The sequence below is a fragment of the Cucumis sativus genome, chromosome 4 (assembly GCF_000004075.3).
Source record: "Cucumis sativus cultivar 9930 chromosome 4, Cucumber_9930_V3, whole genome shotgun sequence".
In the NCBI taxonomy this organism is placed as follows: domain Eukaryota; kingdom Viridiplantae; phylum Streptophyta; class Magnoliopsida; order Cucurbitales; family Cucurbitaceae; genus Cucumis; species Cucumis sativus.
Genome location: NC_026658.2, coordinates 17,819,886 through 17,841,615, shown reverse-complemented (window position 1 = coordinate 17,841,615; position 21,730 = coordinate 17,819,886). Strand labels below are relative to the sequence as shown.

The following is a 21,730-nucleotide window of genomic DNA, read 5'->3' as shown; positions in this document are numbered from 1 at the left end:
CTAATCACTCCCTCTATTTCCACCACCTCTACCTTCCTATTCTTTAACTATTTCAAGCTATTTTAGTTTTATGATTGCTTTTGCTCATGTGAGTCATTTAATTTTGTCAACTATCCAGCTTATTTTTTTATTTATTCCTCTATACCTCAACTAATCAAACAATGCATTTTTTTAATCTCAAATCTCAAACTCATCAACTAATACCTTTCATTTTTATTCTAATAGAAAAAAGAAAGACAGAATCTAGAAGTTATGAGAGAATTGTGTGTTAAATCTAGGTTTTGTTAAATTTAGGTTTTACAACATGCTTTATACTTTGCTTTTCCTATTTTGTTAAACTGATTATTGCAACAAAATTGGACAAAAGTGATAGAAAAATCATTATACTTTTACGATCTTGCTATTAATTAATATGAATTTAACGAATTTATACATGCTCAATTTTTTGAAAATTAAATACATGTCACTTAATTCCTTGTACGTACGTAATAATATTGGTTACATAATTGTAGATTCTATTATAAATGAAAGAATTTGTATACTTTTTTTCCCAAAAGGTGTGATATATGATAGAAGGCAACAAAATATGTGAATTATAGAAAATATATATATGTAATAGAAGACAATATAATTTGGCACTTCAATTTAGTTCTGTATGTGCATAAATGATAATGGTGGATAGAGTAAATTATTTAGAGAGTATTATTGTTAAAAGCTAGATGTAGGTAGGTAGCATTAACTATGGCTCTAGGGGAGCACATGGTCAAATATGAATGAAATAATAATAGTCCCATATAGAGAGGGGAGGGGCGTGGGGATTATTAAATTAGTGCCTAAACATTCTGTGTTAAGCAGCAGCTTAAATGCTTAATCATAAGAAGAAGAAGAAGAAAAAGAGGAAAGGGAAGGGGCGTGTGGTGCGTGATTGCCAGCTGGGTGTCCGAAATAGGAGGGAGGGGCTAAGTTGGTCAACTTGAAGGAAAAAGGATGGGATCCGGATCCATCCAACGGTCTGTGTTGTGCTCTGTCATCTTTAAAAGGTGATTAGCAAAAGGGGTATCACATGATCAACAAATCCACCTCTTCTTTATTATTATATTTGACGGTTTGTTTCTTAAGACACCTCCCCAAATATGCGCATCCTTAACTCAACTTTCTCCTCCCTTCCATTTTCTAACATTATATTACTAATTTTATCTTTTCCTTTTTTTTTTTCCCAATTTAATTTAACTTTTTTGCTAATGAACTTTAAAATGGAAAAAATATTATTGACTTTTTAAATGTCATGTATGAATTATAATAGATTTGAACATGTCTATTATTATTATTATTATTATTTTAATTATTGAATCTACTAAAAGTTTCAAACTCAAAATTAATGGAATAAATTGAATTTTGTATTTAATACAACTTTATACTAACATCTTTTTCTTCTTTCTTATGATCAACAAGATTATGTGAATTGAAGTTTCAAAAATTGATCACAAACAAAATTAACTAATTAAACATTCCACCAGGGTACAAAAAAGAGAAAGCAAAATGCGTAAACTTTCCTAAAAATTTTAGTCTAAAATGTTTAATCCAAACATGAGTTTTTGATTATGTTACAATATAGTCTCATCTTATTATAATCCACCAAATATTCTCTTAAGGATTGTTTGGATAAAGAAATTGTTGGAAAGCACGAGTAATTCAATATAAAAAATAATGAAAATTGCAAAACGTAAAAACAATGAAAAAACGGTTGAACTAAAAATTGTCAGAATGAGTTAATATTATATTATAAATTGGACTCAAAACGCTCAATTCAAAAATGGATTATGGACTACATTACAATGTCTTTCACATTTACGAAGCACTAAACTCCTCCTTATACTTTATAGAAACATATTTAATACCTCCACAGTAACTTTCGTTCTCAAATGTCAAACATTTGATTTTTATTCCTAAAGTTGTACTAATAAAAACTTAATTAGCATATATGGAGAATAAAATTCACCACGATAATTTTCTCAACTAAAACGGACAAAACTAATAAATTTATATTAATTGCGAAATCAAAGAAATCTCAACTAACATATAACATGTGTTAACAAATATGGAAATGATTTAGAACATGAAGTCGTTTATGAAAAAGAAAAAGTCGTATATGAATTATTCGTGAAAAGATTTAAAACCATAGCTCAAATATGTATTGAGAGGGACATAAATTTTGTAACTAAATCTAAGTGTTATATTAAGAACAACTCACTTTTAGGAAATTTCTCCTTATGGGCATTAAGAGAGAGATCTCAAAAGTAGTTTGACAACATTATTGTAAAACCATATTTTTGAAAATTAAATTAGTTGTTTGTCCTCATCACATTTAATACTAAAATACAAAAGTGTACCTACCACAATCTTGAATTATATGTAGATACACACATATATTATTAATAAGGAAATGATATATAATATATAATATTATTTTATCTAAAGATATTGAATGTGATAGGAATGTTTATGAAGGTTAATATCACTATCTATCAACCTCTAAAACAATGGAAAACACCTATTAAGTTAACTTAAAGAAACTAATAAGTTGCCATTACAGTTGACTAATTAATTATAATAATATCTATATAATTGTCAAGAGTTTGAGAGTGAAAAGATTATTTTTAATAATTCAAAACTAATGTTGGTGATATATAAACATGGTTAAGAGTGATTTAAACATGAAAAATGTGGTTTTAACCACTTTTAAATTTAGTTAACTCTCAAACATGCTCTAACCTAATTCATCCTCATATTTGACATATTAAATCTTTCTAATACGAATAAAATTCAGCAAAGAGAATGAAAATGTTAGTAAATCAAAGCAATAGAAAAATGTAAAAATGGAGTTTAATTAGAGTGTGGAACACCATTTAAATGGGAGAGATTACATAGATTCCCCATCTTAACATTCTTTGTGTACAAAGACAAACTAAGATTAAAGTAATTAATTAATAATAAGCAAACAGTTGACATCCAAAACATGCTTTATTTTGCCTTAATTTTTTTAATCCTACTTGACAGATTAATTAAAGTTTAAGCAACTCCATAATCAACCCAAGAGAATGTATTTAAGCACTGTTAATTTAAATTAATAACAACGTGCAAGTCTTATAATCAAAGTCCAACTTCTGTTTCTTGATCCATCATGCTGCACATAAACACAATGTTTTTCCTTTTTTATTTATACATATATATATATTTGTAGTGTTGATGTGAACATAATTTAAGCAATAAATAGTATGTAAACTAAAATGGAATGAAATTCACACTTCGACTCTGAAAGCTAAAATGGTGGCAACTATGTTGGTAAGAAAGGGTGAAAATTTGCAAACACCCATCTTTTTTAAACCCTCTTTAGAAATTTCAAAACAACTTGATAAGGGTCCACAAGTTTCATAAAAAAATATTATTAGAAGAAATGTCAACTATGTGAATCTTTGATACATTTGATTGGAATAGTATAATAGCAGAAACTTCAAAGATGAAAATAGCTTCGTAGTATTCATTATTCAAAATCTAAGCTTTTACTATTACTTTGAATTGGAATACTTCTCTAGTCTTTCTCTCCTCATCCATCCTTCAAGTTTTCTTTTGATGATGTGATCTATCTCCCCTATGTTTTTGTTTTCCTCCTTCTCTTTTGGTTTATGTTGAAATTCACCCTTCTTGCTTTGGCTGAGTTTTTCTCTAAACTCCAAATAAAAACTAAACTCAAATCTAAAAATAAGAGTGTAATAATTTGATATTGAATGGAAACTAAAGTCGAGGTAGAGGGACCAAAATGAGAATAGCCTCCATGTTTAAAATATGAATTTGCATGGTTGTAAACAGTAAAGCAAAAAAGAAAGCATATATTTTCAACTGAACATAGCTTTCAACAAAGTTGTGTGTGTTCTTTGTGTCAAAGGAATCTTAGGCACATCTTGATATCGATATGAGCACTTAAATTAAAGGTTTTTTTTGTGTTTCTAATTGCCCCAACTATCCACCTTGATGGTTATGCCAATACTACCAATACATATATATAGAAGACTATGCATAAAATATAAAAAAGTTTTAAAATATTAAAAATATAACAGAAAATTTAGCTTACTATGATTGGATAAGCTGCAAAGATTTAGTGTTAAATATCTCTCATTCCTATTATTGATGTTAAGTATATAGTTTTATGGCTGTACTTATATTTTAAAGTTCGTTCAATTTTGGTATCTTTATTTTTAGTAAATCTTAAAATTCGACATTTCAAAGTACAAAAAATTAAAATTGAACAAATTCTATGCTATAGACACCAACGTGATATTTTAACTTTGAAAAACAAGCAAGCTCGCATTTAAAAAAAAAAAAAACCAACCAAACTCGTTTTCAACAAATGTAAAGAAATGGAAATCATATTTTTCCTGTGGAAGTTGAAAATAAGTGTTCTAAAAAGAAGTTTAAATAAGAAAATGTTCTGAAAATAGCCTTAAATGAAAGTTCTGAGTTTGAATTAAAGAAATTTAAATGTAAAGAGAGTGGTGGGGGGCACGAAAAAGTGGTCATCATAAGAGGAGGCAAACCAATAAATAAGATGGGGTCAAACCTTAGAGATGAAACTTGCCAAAAAAAAATTTAATATCACTTTGCCTCAAATTCCAAATTCAAGTTCTCATTTTTGTCAATTGGCAAAATAAATAAAAACACATATTCTTCTGATTAATGTTAGATGGGATCCAAATATTGCCTAAAATTATGTAATCCTATTTTTAATCGTTTTTGGCACTTGAATCTCGTTTCTTCTAATTAATCTCATTTATTTTCTACCTGTCTCTTTTTAATTTGGTTATGATCTTTTATTTGATATGACTTGTGTTAGAGATCCTCTCATCGGTGTGGTAACGTGTCTACGACACTCATTGTCTAAGCATAACAAGTGAATAATTAAGTTAAGCACAATAAAATTGAAGGACGGGTTTGTTGTTTTTGAGAGTACTTGCGGAAAGATGTAGAGAGAAGTTATAAACCATGATGTAACCAACCTTGGCATAAACCCTAAACTCTAACATAAATTGTCCACTAAATCAACCCTTCCAACTGGTTGTTAAAATCCACACAGATGTAGAGAGAAGTTATAGAAAAAAATAAGTAGGAAACAAGTGGCCAAAAAATTGCAGTAAAGAGTTCAAACCAAAACATTTGTTATTCTATCAACTTCTTTTAAAAAAGAAAAGAGCTATTTGAAGATGTTTTTGTTTAAAAGAGAAAAAGATACAATAAAAGTAACAAACTTGAAGATGCTTCTATTCTAAACTGCACCAACATCTTAGACTCTTACAAATACGTATTTAATTCAAGACTTGAAAAGCAACGACACCCACTATACAACTATTCTATCATAATAAATAATTTTACAACAAGTTTACGATTGATTCAAAGTAATACTTTGATCGTATTCAAAATAACTTAAAAACACATTTTCATATTTATTGAAATTGATATTGAATGATTAAAAAAAATGTTTTAAAATGATTTTTGAGAATGTCAAAAACTATTTTAATCATTTCAGATTTAGTCTCAAACAATCAAAAACCACTTTTACCATGAAAGTTGTTATACAAACGTTCTTTTAATCACTCGAAATCATTACGAGTGTGATGTCTAGAGAGAGAAAATTATTTTAATAATGTTTTTTCAAACAAATTACGAAAATGATACTTTTTCAAACAAATTATCGAAACAATTTTACTTTTCTCTCTTTCATTTATTGGGCGAGTCTTCCCATTTTATTTTATTTTTTCTCCCAATTTTTTTATTTTAGTTTTTTTTTTCATTTTTTACACAATTTTATTTTTATTCTGAAACAATATCTTTTTAAAAATAAATTTTATTTCATAAAACATATAAAACAAATCAATTTGATAGGATGTAATTCAAGAATAAATTCATTCGTATAAAAATATTACAAACTCTATATCACCCGTCCAAAAGCTGTTATAAGTTATCTACTACACATTTAAATATTATCAAATTATTTTAGTACAAATTTATTTTCAATATTTTCTAATTCATTTTAATATTTCGAGATAGAGCAATAGTAGACTTCGGGATGTTGTAGATGATCCACAACAAGTCCTAAATATATGCAACGATAACAAGCAGTACATGGAGAACATTCACTATATGTATGACGTCCCTGTTGTACCTGCTCCAGTTAAAAAAAACGTGTTCGAGTGCAAGAGCCTAATCAATTGCAAGAAGACGACCAACCCAAAAAAAAAAAAATTGGAAGAAGACAACCAACATATGGAAAAAGTGCCTCCCGTGACACAAACACAAGGTGAGCATAGTTAGTTCAGTAATGATGATGCCAATATTTGGAACTACATATTATGATTCATGAGTTGGTCAATCATCGGACTTTGGAACAAATATTACAAATCAAAGGCAGATCCATCATCATCAAACTTTGGGCAACAATATTATGATTTAAAGAGCAATCTATCATTTTCATACATGCATGATCACAGGTGTTGTCAGGAAGCGCATATCGAATATTTGTACTACAAAGCACATGAAACGGTACTCGAGCACCCAAATGAGCAACAACAACAAGAGAATCAGACAGAAATACAACTACAAAGAGTTCAAAGTCGACGACAACAACCACCTAGAAATCTTCAACATCTAGATTTTGAAACATATTGATTTTTTTTCATTCAACTTGTATTAGACATTTTGTTTCATATTTAACTATTTTTCAATAAAAAAACACTCAACTTTCAATTAATACAAAACTAATGGATTACAATGGTAAATATCCATAAATTAGAAAATTAGCGTAAACATAAATTTAAAAATAAAAAAAATGTTTCAAAAATAATAAAATTGATTTTCATAAAACAAATAATTTTTTAAAAAAATAAATAGGTATTAAATTAAAAAAACATGAGTTTAAATTGATTAAGTAATTAAAATTTATTTTATTTTTATAAAATGAAAATGATTTAAAAATGAAAATAAAATTGTGTGAAAAAAGAAAAAAAATAAAAATAAGAGTTGGGGCGAGTCTTGAATAAAAGGAAAGAGAAAAGATAAAATAAAATGGACAAGTCTCAGACTCACCCAATTAAAGAGAAAAAAAATAAAACACTGATTCAGTAATTTGTTTGAAGAGGGCATTATTTTTGTAATTTGCTTGAAAAACATTATTAATATAATTTTCTCGTCTAGAGATTTAGCACGTGAAATTTGCAGTAACCATAAATGCTTGAAATTTGGCAGAACAATAGTGATGAATTTTCAGAAAATGGCAAAAAAAAAAAAAAAAAAAACAGAGCTCCAGTAAAAGTTAAAATGTCATAAAAAAACTCAAATCCCTTTGAAACAGAGTTGAACTTTTTTTTATTACTATTTAAAATTAACTTGAACCAGTATGGAATGACAAGAAAATATAACGACTAACAAGTATCCAACTTCCTTCTCTATTTTGTTATTCATCAAATCACATCACCAAAATGAGTTAAGGGTGGGATGTGCTAATTTATCATACCCAAATCTCAGAATCGATGGAGAAGAAAATCAAAGTTTACCCAACCTGACCCACATGAACAATGGGTCAGGTTTTCTCCGTACAAAGTTAACCAGGGTCAAGTTGGGTTGGTTTTAAAGGAAATCTAACTGACCCGACCCACTTACACTACTAGGGAGAGGCATCTTTTGTACTAGGAATCATGCAAAGATTTTGGGAGAGAAAATCCTCTACTATTGGTTGGAGCCTAGAGATCTAGAGCTCGTATGCTGCCATTCTCTCTTATCCACGTCAAATAGAAATTTCTAATACTATCATAATATATGTGCACCTATTTATATTTTGACCATCATCAAATGACATATTAACTTATTTCATAGACTCCACATTATGCTTAAATCCTACTGTTCTGACAAACATATTACTTTCTCTATGGTTCATAAATAAAATTCTCGAAGATACCTGACAAATCCTTCGCAGCCCTGCATGCTTTCCTCGTCTGGGTGCTGTAATCAAATGATAGGTAACTCAGGAACATGGCTATGTTCTCTTGGGAGAGCGTCATCAAAGCAACGATTTGGAGTGTTTCAATTCCAATTGCCGTGCTGATAAGAAAAGAACACGAGTGAAATTAAAAGAGCATAATATGAGGCATATTTTACAAGTGTAAAAAATGAAACCGGTGGACTTCGTTTGGATGATAAGTTATATGAAAAAATGTTATAGAAGAGAGAGAATCAAGGTGACAAAAATACAATTGTGATGGATAAATACTTATTGTTGGATGTAACTGTCCCTCCATGTTCGAAGGTTTGGGTGGTAAGAAAACTCAAGGCAAGGCTATGCTTCCCGCACAATCAGTTAAAATGGGTAAAACAACCATTCATGATTCAACAACCAAAAAGGTCAACATGAGCAATAGATATAAAGTATACACATTTGACAAAAACTTGAGGATTCAAATCTCAATCTCGCATACCGTTTTATTGGAATAAAAAAAATCATGAAATGTTATACTAGTTGGTTTTCATGAAGTGAAACTCATGAGAAGACATTTTGTCACATTACCTAAATTCAATCATTTTACCGGAGTTAAAGATTGAACAGGCAGTAGAGTTTCTCAACTTGCTTGGATTAACAGTTCCTGAGAGAAATTAAGATGGTACGCCTTCTCCGTTACTTAAACTCAAGAAAACAGCGCATTGAAGGATTACAAATTTCACCTGCCATTATACAGAGAGCCACTTGGCAGATTATGATTCCTAGCTATTCATTCAAAAAACTAAAAGGTGCCTTCACGAAATGAAGAAAACCGGCTTCCATCATCCTTCAGTTGGAAAGTAGTCGTCCACCTAGAAACAATTAATTAGTGTTAGAATTTGTATCTATCAAAAAAATATTTATGGAAATCTTACCATAAATATTTATTTTACTTTTCTTCTTTGCTCTTTACATCCTATTTAAGTTCCCTCATTTGTACCATTGTAATTATAAGGAAAATAACAAAACTAAAAACATCGTGGTTTTTCTCCCGGTTCTCAGGTTTCCACGTAAGCCTTGGTTTCGTGTTTATTGCTTTCAATAATTAGCATGCAATATTTCAAGTCATAAGTTCGAAGTCTTTTAAAGCTCTTAAATTGAGAAGATTCAACAATGGATATCACTTCAACTACACTAAGATTATCCAGATGCGAGTCTTCTTGGCTGCATCACCGACGTTGGATTAGGAGGAAGATATGAATGAACCAGCATCACATCTAAATGAGAGGGATCCTGAGGACATGGAAGTAATGTTAAGAAACACTAAAAAAGAATTTAAAGTTAATACCTATACCAACAAGGTGCATCTTTCATTTTTGTGGCTCGATCATAGGAACTCCAAAGTTAAACGTACTTAGCTTGGAGCAATTCTATGTTGGGAGACCTCTTGAAAATTTTCCTAAGATGCATATGAGTTAGGATAAAACATGCTGAAATGACTCGTGTTGGTTTGTGAGGAGAACTTTCACTTTAATAAAAGGATAGTAAGGATGATGTTGCCAGGTTGCAAGGGATATAGGAAAATGTCGGGGATCCGAATTCCAAATCCTGGTCCGAATCTTGGGCTTGGGGCGTTACATATGTCGTCTCACTTTTTAACCCTTAGGTTGTAGGCAACATTCTAAATAGTTGCTATGTTAATCCAAATAATGAAATGATATGTGCAGCCAATTCAAATATTGACATTACAAATGGCTTTTGTCTTCTTAAAAGTAAACAAGGACTAGGAGAACATCTCGCTAACAATGAAACCAATGATGGAATTGGAGACAACAGCTAAACAATTTAGGCAAAGAAATGTTAAATTGGGTTCTCACATGATTACAATGGAAATCAACCTGTTTAATGAGTAACAAAACAGGCTCATAGAACAGCCTCTCAAATTTTGCAGAATATGCGGAGTATGGTACATCATACATATAAAGAAGCTCAATGATGACCTTCGGCAGAAATATGTGTATTATTTACTTGAAAAAAATTAGAAGCCTTTACACGAGCTGTTGAGTGAAAACCAATTACTTCCACTGTGCAAGATGTAAAATTACAAAGCATCTTTAGCCACAACAGAAGGAAGTCTTACATTACACAACTCTAATGGTTGTTTATGGAAAGTGCAAATAAACATGATGAGCCGAGCTATCTTGGGCCTGAGACCTGCTGCGAAGACATGTAAGAAAAGAGGTAGTTTGAGTCACTCATACAACTTGGGAGAGCATTTGCTGGTGAATATATAACTGATCCATTTTGGTACCCTTCCTCCTCTATTGTTGAAGCCTCAGTGAACCTACGGCCATAAAAGCGCAAGAAATTCAATGACTCATTTCTCGGCTGACTTAGAGGAATCCCACCTTCCAACATGCTGACTACTGCATCCATACTAGGCCTTATTGCAGGTTCCTCTTGAACACAACACAAAGCAATGCAAACTAATTTCTTCACTTCTTCATATGTCACTCGCCCCTCTAGCCGTGGATCGGCAAGCTCCAAGTACTTTCCTTGCTCATGCATCTCCAATGCAAATAAAGGAAAATAAACCAGTCCTAATCCTGCTGAAGATGATGATTGGCAACCTGAACTATCACTGCCATCCAAGCTATGGTCATGGGATCTTGTTGTGCAATTTTTCCTCCCACTTACAACTTCTAATAGCACCATGCCATAGCTATAAACATCAGTTTTTTCTGAAATTGCTGAATTAGTGAGCCATTCAGGTGCAAGATAACCACGAGTGCCTCTCATCATTGTAAATAGACCTGACTGTTCAGGCGCAAGAAGTTTTGAAAGACCAAAATCAGATATTTTTGCCTGAAAGGAGTCGTGCAATAAAATATTTTCTGGTTTGACATCACAATGGATGATTTTATGCTCACAACCTCTATGTAAGTATGAAAGCCCGCGTGCAGTCCCAAGTGCTATATCATATCTCTCTTGCCATTCCAGAACTGGTCCACTGCCAAAAAGGGTACGGTCTAATGAACCGCGATTCATATACTCGTATACAAGAAGGCGTTCTCTTCCTTGGGCACAAAATCCTTTCAACTTGACCAAATTCGTATGGTGTATGTTCCCAATAACTGCAATCTCAGTGCAGAATTCTTTTTTTCCTTCAATGCCTAAATTTGTTATTTTCTTCACTGCCACCACAGATTTGTCATGAAGTACACCTTTGAAAACCGAACCAAAACCCCCAGAACCTATCTGGTCTTTAAAATTGTCCGTTGCAACCTCAAGCTCTTCCAAAGAAAACCTTCTAGGCAAACCTGGAAGAAAAAAGGCATCCAATTCAACCGAAGCACGTGAGCTAACACTGCCTAGTTTTTTCTGTATTCTTTTTGAAATTAACCGTCTCCTCCACCAAAGGAAATATAGAGTGAAAAATAACAATAGGAGAAACCCGGAAATTGGCAAGAGAATAAGAGCGGCTACTGGAAAGTCCTGTTTATCTTCAGCATTGAAGCTTGGTGGAGTAGATCCAACTTGAACTTTAATGTAGCCCAGCAGATCGTTTACAAATGAACTACTCTGTCTGATTGACCCTAACCTGTCTTCGATCGTGTAGCAAGAACCTGATGTATTTCCATAGAATATACCCAAACACGAGCATTTGCTTGAACAGAGAGCTTGACAGGATGAGATATTCACTCCATATCTAGCGGGAGCAGAGAAATCAATTGCAAAATATCCTATACCATATCCTAAACCCAAATAGGAAAAGACTGGGGTTTTCATCTCGTTTCCACTGCTAGAGGAGTTGCAAGGAGAAGCCAAAACGATGGAATGATCAATTGGTTTACAGCCCCAGCTACCCAAGCTTGATGAAACTGGGTGAAAACTTGATGAGCAGGAACAACTAGGGCTGTTGGTTACGCCGTCCTCATTGCAAAGACCAACTTGACCACAAAAGAATGGAATTCGACAACTGTCAACTGGCCCTATGAATTCTTGTGTCCAACCGCCACTAGAAAAGCTCTTGACAATAAATTGGCCTGTAGACTCCAATTTAGCAATTCGAAAGTTGGAACGAGGTAAGATAACTTGAATTACAACAACAGAACTATTGCGAGCCAACAGGTAGAGACCAGTTGAATTTATAATCATTTGCTCCACTACAGCATTTGAGTTTATAAAAGCATTTGGATCCATGGACAATCTCCAATAGATTTGTCCATACCATTGCAGCAGAGCATCAGATGACGAAACTGAAAAACTATAATTACTGCTTGACAAGTTTGAACTTGAGATAGAGCTAAGCAGCACAGTACCAACAGACAAAGATTGCCCAACTACAATGGTGTCAGTTGGATAACGGAAACTCTCCCAAAGGGAGACATTTGATCGATCAAGTAAGACAAGATTACCTATATCAGTTAGCCTCAATGCATAAACCACTGACTGCAATTGTGGAGTTGACCATCTGAGATTACCATCCTCATCTGTTATGGAAATTCCCTTAATGGTAAGATTAACATTACCAGTGCTTGATATGGGATCATTGCGGTTAGCAGACCAGATGATTGTGTTGGAAGCCACATGAATAACACAAAAGTAGAAGCTGCTTTCTTGAGCCAAAGGGTTGAAAATAGCGGCCTTGAAAGTTTTATTGAGCGAGTACAAGAAGGCACCACCATTGTCAGCAAAGTTGATATTGGAAGCCAAAAAATTTGGGTATATAAATTCAGTGTAGGAAATACTAGAGACAAGAGGCAGAAGAAAGAATACTACAGGGATGAACAATGGGGATCCCATCAAGAAAATTAGAGAAGACAGACACAGAACAGAAGATTATTCAATGGTCTGATTGAAACTAAGTAGCTTTAATTTGTCTCCATTAAAAAACTTGTTTCATAGCAAGTTGACTTTTGAAACTCTATCTATATCCCTATCTCTATCTCTCTTAATTGATGGGCTAAGGTAGGCAATCATTTAGTTAGTGCCTCCCTCCATCGGTAGGAGGAGCAAGATTAGAAAAATTCATTAAAGGTCACAACTCACGTCACACAAATATTTAAATTATTTAGGTAAATTTGACCAAACATCCCTTCTTTGAGATGTGCAATGCTTATAGGCCGACAAACACAACTCCCTTTTCTTCTAATAAAATATGCAAAAATTTGGCATATAAAAGTCTACTTGGTTCAATCAAAGTGAAATATGATATTACCCAAAATTTCAGCGTAGATTAACAAACACACAATCAAAAATCGAGAAATAACATTTTCCAATTCTAGGTTGTAAGTGTAATGGTAAATCATACTGACCTTCAATTGAGGAACAGAATGAAATGCATGCGCTCAGCTGGTGCGTGAATGCTGCTGTCACCGCCCGTGGCCGAAAATGAGTATTGTTTGACCAGTTCCAGTGAGTCAATCGCATTGGTGCAAACCTCGAAAGCATCAATGACTTGTAGCGAATAGAGAGAAATCTATGTGAAACGAGAGTGGAGAAGATTGGAGAGTTTAGAGAGAAATCTAGAGGGAGGAGGTTGGAGAAAACTCAGAGGTGAAGCATGGCGATGGAGGAAACTAAAACAAATGTGAAACGAGAGTGGTGGCTGCAGCCGGCAGGTTTCCGATAAGGAAGGAGCTTGAAGGGAAACCTTCGCCGGCCTTTTGGAACGCCAATATGTTCTACAAATTTGGAGTTAGTATTAGTTTTATTTCGGTTTTTCTTTTTCAATAAAAGCAGGGGAATGGTAAGAATTTCAGATATAAAATATTAACAAATTTAGAGATTAAAAGTGTGTTTCCATAAATAATAATAAATCAAAATTTAAATTATGGTTTGATCCCCTTCTTTTATTTTGGTCCTCGTTATCGAGAAGGTTTTTTTTTTTTTTAATCTTCCTTCCAAACATTTCTTTTTATTCATTTTTCTTTTTTATTATTGTAATTTCTTTATGAGAATATTTATTTATAATTTCCTAAAAATTATTTTTCATACACGCTCAACTTTTTATGATCTTACACCAATTTGTCAATTTTATATATTTTTATTATATTTAATCTTCTTCTAGTTTTTCTTTAAGATTTCTTCAATTTCAAAAACAAATACTAGACATTTTTAAAAATAACTAAATAAATTAAAATATTTTTATGCTATACTAAATTATTCTATCACTTATTATCAAATATTGGTTGTTGATAGAATCTGAAATTTTGCTATAACCTATAAATATTTTGTGAACTTTGTTGTATTTGACAATTTCCGTAAAAGTAAGGAGCTTGGGAGTTAGAGAGAAAACATAGAAAAGCTAACTGAGTTTTGAAAGGGAAAAAAAAAGACAAAATTAGTTTTTGAGTTTATTTTTGAAGAAGATAGATTGTGTTTTGGGTTGACAAATTAAGAAATTTTTATTTGTTATTTAACAATTTAATTAATATGATATAAAAAGTCTAATTATCTACATATAGAAGTCATCTTATTATTTTGTTAAAAAATAACCAAATCTTATTTTTAAAAATTAGAGTCTAAAATAAACTTTTTCAAAATGTAAAGAACTCAAACATTGAGTTGAAAAATCAAAATAAGATTTAAACAAAAAGAATAAAAAAAAAAAATTGAACATTTAATTGATTATAGTTTATAATTATTGTACTTTGTGGATGATTACAGTAGTAATTGGTAGTAGTTAATGTAGATGCATGTCATTTTAGTTTAGTAAATATAATAAAAATAGTATTGGAAACCATAATAAGAAACTAATAATAATAATTAAAAAAAAAGAAAAAAAAAACTATAGGTTTTGTAACAATAAAAAAGTTGTCATTTCATAATAGCAACGTGGAAGAAATCATTTTTAATATTAGCACTACTTAAATCAAACATAAAAAATTGAAGATAACATAAATAAGATGGGATTTTTGTCCATAAGATACAACATATTCACATTACCATGAGCATGAGACATGGACCTCAACTCAATAATATTCTATCACTAAACAATACAAACTATTAATAAATAAATAACAACACCAACCAAGTTTTTAAATTATCTTAAAAACTAAAGAGATGAAATTTCTAGATTCAAATAAAACATATCCAAACCTAATATTCTAGGATCAAAACTTCATTTTTCTTTTCCATTATTCTTCTCAATAAAAAAAACCAAATTATATTGTTGAATACCATAAACGGCAGGGAATTAGAGAGATATTTTAACACCCCTCAAACTAGAGGGTGATGAAATTATACCGAGTTTGTGTTTGAGTGGTAGAAACTTGTGTTCATTAAGAGGCTTTGTTATTCCATTTGTGAGTTGATCTGAGGAAGGAGCATATCATGTATCAATCTCTTTGGCCAACATTTTGTCATGAACAAAACGAACATCTAGTTCAACATGCTTACTGAGTGAATGAAAAATTGAGTTAGTAGGTAAGGATAAAGCACTCATGTTGTCACACCATATAATGAGTGTACTATTACACGACTAATTGATTTCAGACAAAAATGATTGAATCCAACTAATTTTTATAGTAGTATAGGATAATGACCGATGCTCTAATTTTGTGTCTGACCTGTGTGCTTGACTTTGCAACCACATTGTGCTTCTTTGAGGACAAAGAAACAAGACAATTACCAATAAATACACAATAAGCTTCGATCGATCTTTTGTCATCAACACTACAAGCCCAATCAACATTTGTAAATACTACATTTCAAAAGATCAATTTAACTTAGAAAAAATATAAACCATGAGACATAGTTCCTTTGAAATAACGTAATAATCTTTTAACAGCTTGCCAATTAATACTTGTTGGAGATTGAAGAAATTGGCTAAATTTGTTCACAATATAGGAAATGTATGACCTTTGTATTTGTTAGATATCATAACGTCTTAATCACACTTTGATGGATAGTAGGATTCAACAAGGTTTCCTTCATTTGCTAACAAAACTTTTCCAGTTACATTAGGTGTTGGGCATGGTTTTTTATGTGAATCAACTCCAATTGCTCCAACAAATCTAAAACATACTTTCGCTGACTAGTAAACATCAGAGCTATCTCTACGAACTTCGATTCCAACAAAATTAGAGTTCACCAAGACCTTGAGAGAAAATTTCTTGTTCAAATTGGTAATTAAGTTGATTAAGGTTTGATTGTTGCTAGTCACCCGCATAAATTAACACAAAACCTTGATTTCAGACTAGAGAAAATAAAATAATGAGTTATCAGCTCTTGAGTTTTTAAATCCCTAACCAATTAACACATTTTTAAGCCTCTTATACCAAGATTTAGGAGTCGTACAAAGCTCGATTCAGTATACAAACATGTTGTGGTTTATTCTTCAAAATAACCCTCAGGTTGTGCCATAAACACACTCTTCTAAACATCCATTCAAAAATGCATTGTTAGTTAATGTTTAACTGCCTTACAATCCAATTATAATTAACAGACAACGTGATCAATATAATTCGAATAGTGGATGGTTTCACAATAGGACTAAAGGCTTCTTTAAAGCCAATACCTGGAGTTGGATGAAAGCCTTTAGCCACACCAATCGAGCCTTGTATTTTGTGTTGTAGCATCGATGTTCCTTTTGAACTTGAATACCCATTTGCATCTCGCAAGATTAATGGTGTGTTTGAATTACATTTCAAGTGTTTAATTTAGAAAATTAGTTATTTTGAAAAAAAACTTAAGTGTTTGAAAGCCACTCAAAATAGATTTTTAAGTGTATTTTAAACAATTTTTAGGAAAAAGAGTTTAAACAAAATTGATTTTCTTGAAAAACACTTTTTTTTAATTCAATCCAAACGCGCCCTGAACTTTAAGTTGTAAGGAACCAAGGTCCATGTATTGTTTTTATTTTAAGGCCTTAATTTCTGAATGTAAAGCATTCTTCCATTTTGCTGATTGCAAAGCCTCATGTGCTGATCTAGGTTCCTATTTATCAATGTTGTCTACGTGGTATAAAATATAACCATAGGTTTTTGGTTTGAAAATATTACTTTAGGTACGAGTTTGCATCAGATGTTGTGAAGGTTGATAATCAAGTGTAAGAATGGATGGTTTAAAAGTAGGGGAACATGCCTCAACATCAGTAATTGGTTGAGAGGAAAATCCAAATTCGGGTGCTGCTTTAAAAGGACTCTCGACTGCATCAAAATTTTGAAAGGGGGTAGAAAATATCAATTGCATCTTGTGATTGTACCGATTGATCTATGGGTATGGGTATAACATAATTTTGTGTAGGTGACATTGACTCTTGAATAGGAAACCAACACAGGATAATATGGTGATGTAATATTGTTCTTGTGCAATTGAACTAGTTAAAATTCCACTTTTGAATGGGAATTCTTTCTCATTGAAGACAACATATTTAGATATAAATATATTTTTTCATTTGAGCTAACACTTAACCTTTGTGAGCTTCACTATATCCAAGAAAAACATATTTAGTACTATGGAATTGAAACTTGTGTGTTTGGTAAGGTCTAAGACAATGAAAGCATGCACTTCCAAACCTTTTAAAGAAGGTATAGTATGGTTTTCTCCCAAAAGCTTTTTCTCAAGGTGAGAAAGTTCTAAATCTAATGTAGGAAGACAATTTATTTATAATAGTCAACAAAGACAAATACAACCCATGAATATCGTAAAGGCATTAAAGTTATGGCAAGTAAAAGTTAGTCTCATTTCTACTATATGTTTGTGTCTCTTCACTAGCCCATTTTGTTGGTTTGTATAAGGACAATAGTACTTGAATTCTATTCCATTAGACTGACTATCAGCAAGCCAAGTAGAATAAACCACAATTTCTGGAGTTGCAACACAGGAAGCACTTCGACTCTCATGTTCTTGATCATTTGATGAAGAGGCTCTACTATAAAGATCAACAAATTCACGTTTAAAACCTTTTGAAGCAAAATGTTGCTACATGATTGTACTTTCCACATAATTGGTAGGTTGGTTGGACAACATTACCTCTATAATTTCCATTTCGACCTCGTCCTTGTTAGAGTAAATCACCAAAATGACATATGGACACCAAACCAGTTAAGTGTGCCACGTTGGAAATGATTCATCAAGCCACCAAGGATGCTTAATCATCTTCTGGAAACTCATGAATGGTTAATTGTTTGTTATAAAGAATATTTATCTTGCCTATCAAATGAGGCCATTTATCATTTCACAAAATTTGAGTGTATAATCTTTATTTTATTTTTCTATTATTTCTATTCCAAAATTAAGGGATATTAGTTGTATAAATTGACCAATAGTTAGAAAATTAATACGGAGGAAATATCCTAAATTCCCAAATACTTTACAACCATATTTGGTATCAAAGTCTACAATGGCTAATGACTCCTCCTCCTCTACTACAGCTTTCAGCCTTTCTTCAACTGGATTCTCTAACCCTCATTTAAACCAAGTCCTCAACCAACTAACTACAACTAAACTAGATCGAAGAAACTACCTATTGTGGAAAACACTCGCTCTAAGCTTGAAGGTCACCTTATCAGTGAAAAACCTTGTCCCTCAAAATTCGTTTCGATGCTGAGCAACACAACTACTTCCATGACCAACACGAAGAAGCTGAAAGAGCATCACAGAGAATGTCGTCAAGTTAGCCTGTGAAAACAGTGATGGTAACAAATCCTTTGTGTTAAGGAATAGTTCACCATTGACCTTTCTCTTATACTCTTGATACAAACGAGATTCTTTTTTAGAAAATTTTGTTTATGCTTATTTCGACGCGTTACTAACGTCCATCCCTCATCAGCATCCTTCCACCCACTTTTCTTCTTCTTTGAAGTAAACAATCTTTAGATCATTATTTTCTACGGCCTCCGGTAAAGAATATATAACAACAGACTCTAGAGATCCAAATTGGATCAAACTCCCTGTAGCAGGTAATCGACAATCAATATGAATCATTACTGTGACATGGTTTGTTTGTGTCACATCATCTAGATCTAGCTCAATTTGTTTGTCTAGAGCTAATTTCAAAATCAACTCTTTCAATACAAAACATTTTTTTGCTAGATGGCTGACGACTCGATGATATTTACAATAATTGAGATAATTTACCCTCCTTATTTATGCAATTCGTTTACGTTCAGAACGTTGAATGAGTTGTTTTCTAGTACTCAAACATATTGAGTAAGACAGAGTCTAGAAAACGATAAACTTTTTCTTATCTCTCCTTCAATATCAAACATCTTTTTTCACCTTCATCTTGGCGTTTTTCAACTTTCTTTTCCTTGGAGACAAACATTAAAATGGTCGTGTTGACGACCATAGCCTCCTTGGTAGCACCCTTCCATACTTTTTGGATGCTCTTCACTTCTTTCTTTTCTTTTTTAACTTTTGGGACCAGTAGATCATTGTTCCCTCTATTAGAAATACTTAGCTCCATATCACGAGGTTTAGTTGCTAACTCTTCAAAGATGCAAGACTTTATTCTTTGCAAGATGTACAGAAACCCCTAATGCATTCCTTGAGTACATATTTCCACTATTGACAGTTCAGTTGATCTATCTTTGCAGTCAAAGTTTAATGTTCTCCAACAATTAATATAGTCAATGACCAACTCACCCTTACGCTGCTTGGTAGCAATTAACTCTATTATGCAAACAATACGCCGAGTGTTGTAGAAGTGGTTGATAAAGTCTCTTTCAAGCTACTCCCAACTATCAATGGTTTCAAGTTCAAGGTTGGTGTACCAGTTAAAGATGTTTCTTTTAAGAGTTTGGACAAACTATTTGACCAATAATTCTCCCTTGCATACCGGCAATTTCACATGTTTCAATAAAATGAGCAACATGTTGTTTTTTATTGCCTTTTTCATCAAATTGTTGGAATTTTGATGGCTGATATTTATTTGACACTCTCAAATTGTCAATTTTTTTCATATGACTTTGAATACAAAGAGAAAGTTTGAATAGGTCCACTATATCAAGTTTTGATGGGACTTGCTATTATCTCCCACAACTACTAAACAAATAGTGATGCAATTTAGGTCAAAAATTGTGGTTGACTTTCTTGCATGTCTTCCCTTTGTCAATATTCTTGACGGTATGTGTATGACTTGATTTAGTAGCGTCATGACTCTCAATGTGATTCTTGAAAGATGCAGCCTCATAATAACTTTCTTCAATTGCCTTCATGTGCATGTTAACCTTCTTTTCAAGCTCTGTCATTCTATCTTCATTTGTATCCACGTTAGTCACCATAATTGACATTAGATTTCGGTGAGGCATCTCCTCACTCGAGCATTCAGAGGACGAAATGTGTTCGTTGACTACCATATTTATTTGATTATGTTTCCACCTTTTGGTGGCTTTGATAGTTGTTCCCAATGTTCTTTGCAACCTCAAATAGTGGTATATTCTCAAATGATTGAGTCTCCTTTGAGCGGCTGCGAATATTTAACCTCTTGCTAATGTCGCTTAGAGCTTTGGAAGTATTGCTTTTAAACTCATGATTTCTTGAGACGTTCTCTACAAAAAAAAAAAAAAAGAGATGAAAGGTAGAGACAGTTCCACTAGGCGTGCCAAATTGTTTTTTTTCAATTGAACTTTGTATATCAATTTATAATGTAAGTGGATACAATCTCTAATATTTACTCATTTGATATTTTCTCTCGAATACAAATTAAAATATAGAATTTCATGTTCTTCGATCTTCAGGAGTTGTGCTTGCAAATCAATTTGAGTTTTCAATCTTCTGAAATTCAAGAAAAGTTTAATCTTCCAAGTTTTCAATATTTAAGAAGATGGTAATCTCAAAGTTTATAAAAACTTTCACGTTTCAAGAGCTTTTTAGAAGTTTGAATTTCCAATTCTTCGGAGTTTCAATTCTTTCTTTAACAAAAAGATCTCTCAAATGAATGCAAGATATCTATTAATAGAGAATTTTCATGTGCTAGGTGGGCTTAGACCCATTTGCTTGTTAGGTTTGGGCTTGGACCTATAATCTTCTTTGGTCCAATTTTTATATATGAGCTTGAACTGAGTTCGATATAAGAAAAATTAATTACTCAAACTTAATCAAATTATAATTATCTCAAAGTTTTCATGTGTTGACGTAACATAATTTAATTGACCAAAATTTCTTGTTTAACAATTCAACAAATGTCATAGAAATATATAATATGATGAAAATGAAAGTGAAAGTGAAACATACTATGACGAACATCACCACGAGAGCATTTATTTAATTTTAAAAATTGACTAATTATTTACTTGTTAAAGAAATTAACATCATTATTTTATAAGGTAATATATATTTATTATAACAAAATGTTGCTTTCCATCTCTCTCTAGTTATTGGTCTCTACCAATTTTTTTCTTCTTCTACTTTTCTACTACTAATAATATTTTTTATTAACACGTGATATTATATTTTATGGTGGAAAGTATATATATTTTTTCTTTTGTCTATCTTTAGTTTTCAACCTTTGTTCACATTTGCTCCATAAGTAGCATTTTCAAGTTTATGCAGAGGATTAAAAATGTCATACTAAAGTGAACGTTTCGTTTCTAAGATTGGACGTACAAAATTTTAAAATAATATTTTATTGATTTAGAAGTATATTGATGTCTATTATCGTATTTTGTAAATATTTTGATGAATTTTGTTATTTACAATAATTTTTTATTTAAAATTAATGAATTTATAAGGTATATAGAACCAAAATAAGATACCAAG

The 21,730-nt window shown here is 31.8% G+C and overlaps 1 protein-coding gene across 1 annotated transcript; it reads right to left on the bottom strand.

Moving 5' to 3' along the window:
* Positions 1-7,463: 7,463 nt before the first annotated feature.
* On the bottom strand, positions 7,464-12,826 carry LOC101214806 (G-type lectin S-receptor-like serine/threonine-protein kinase At5g35370). Its single transcript, XM_011655516.2, has 3 exons — positions 10,161-12,826; positions 8,609-8,892; positions 7,464-8,145 (listed from the first exon to the last, which is right to left on the bottom strand). Exon 1 carries the CDS (start codon positions 12,824-12,826, stop codon positions 10,217-10,219), a length of 2,610 nt encoding a protein of 869 aa, XP_011653818.2. The 3' UTR covers positions 7,464-8,145; positions 8,609-8,892; positions 10,161-10,216.
* Between the last annotated feature and the right edge of the window lie 8,904 nt (positions 12,827-21,730).

What these genes read in the sequence shown, in the direction of transcription:
- LOC101214806 (XM_011655516.2), bottom strand. Translation starts at nt 12,826, where the DNA reads ATGGGATCCCCATTGTTCATCCCTGTAGTATTCTTTCTTCTGCCTCTT.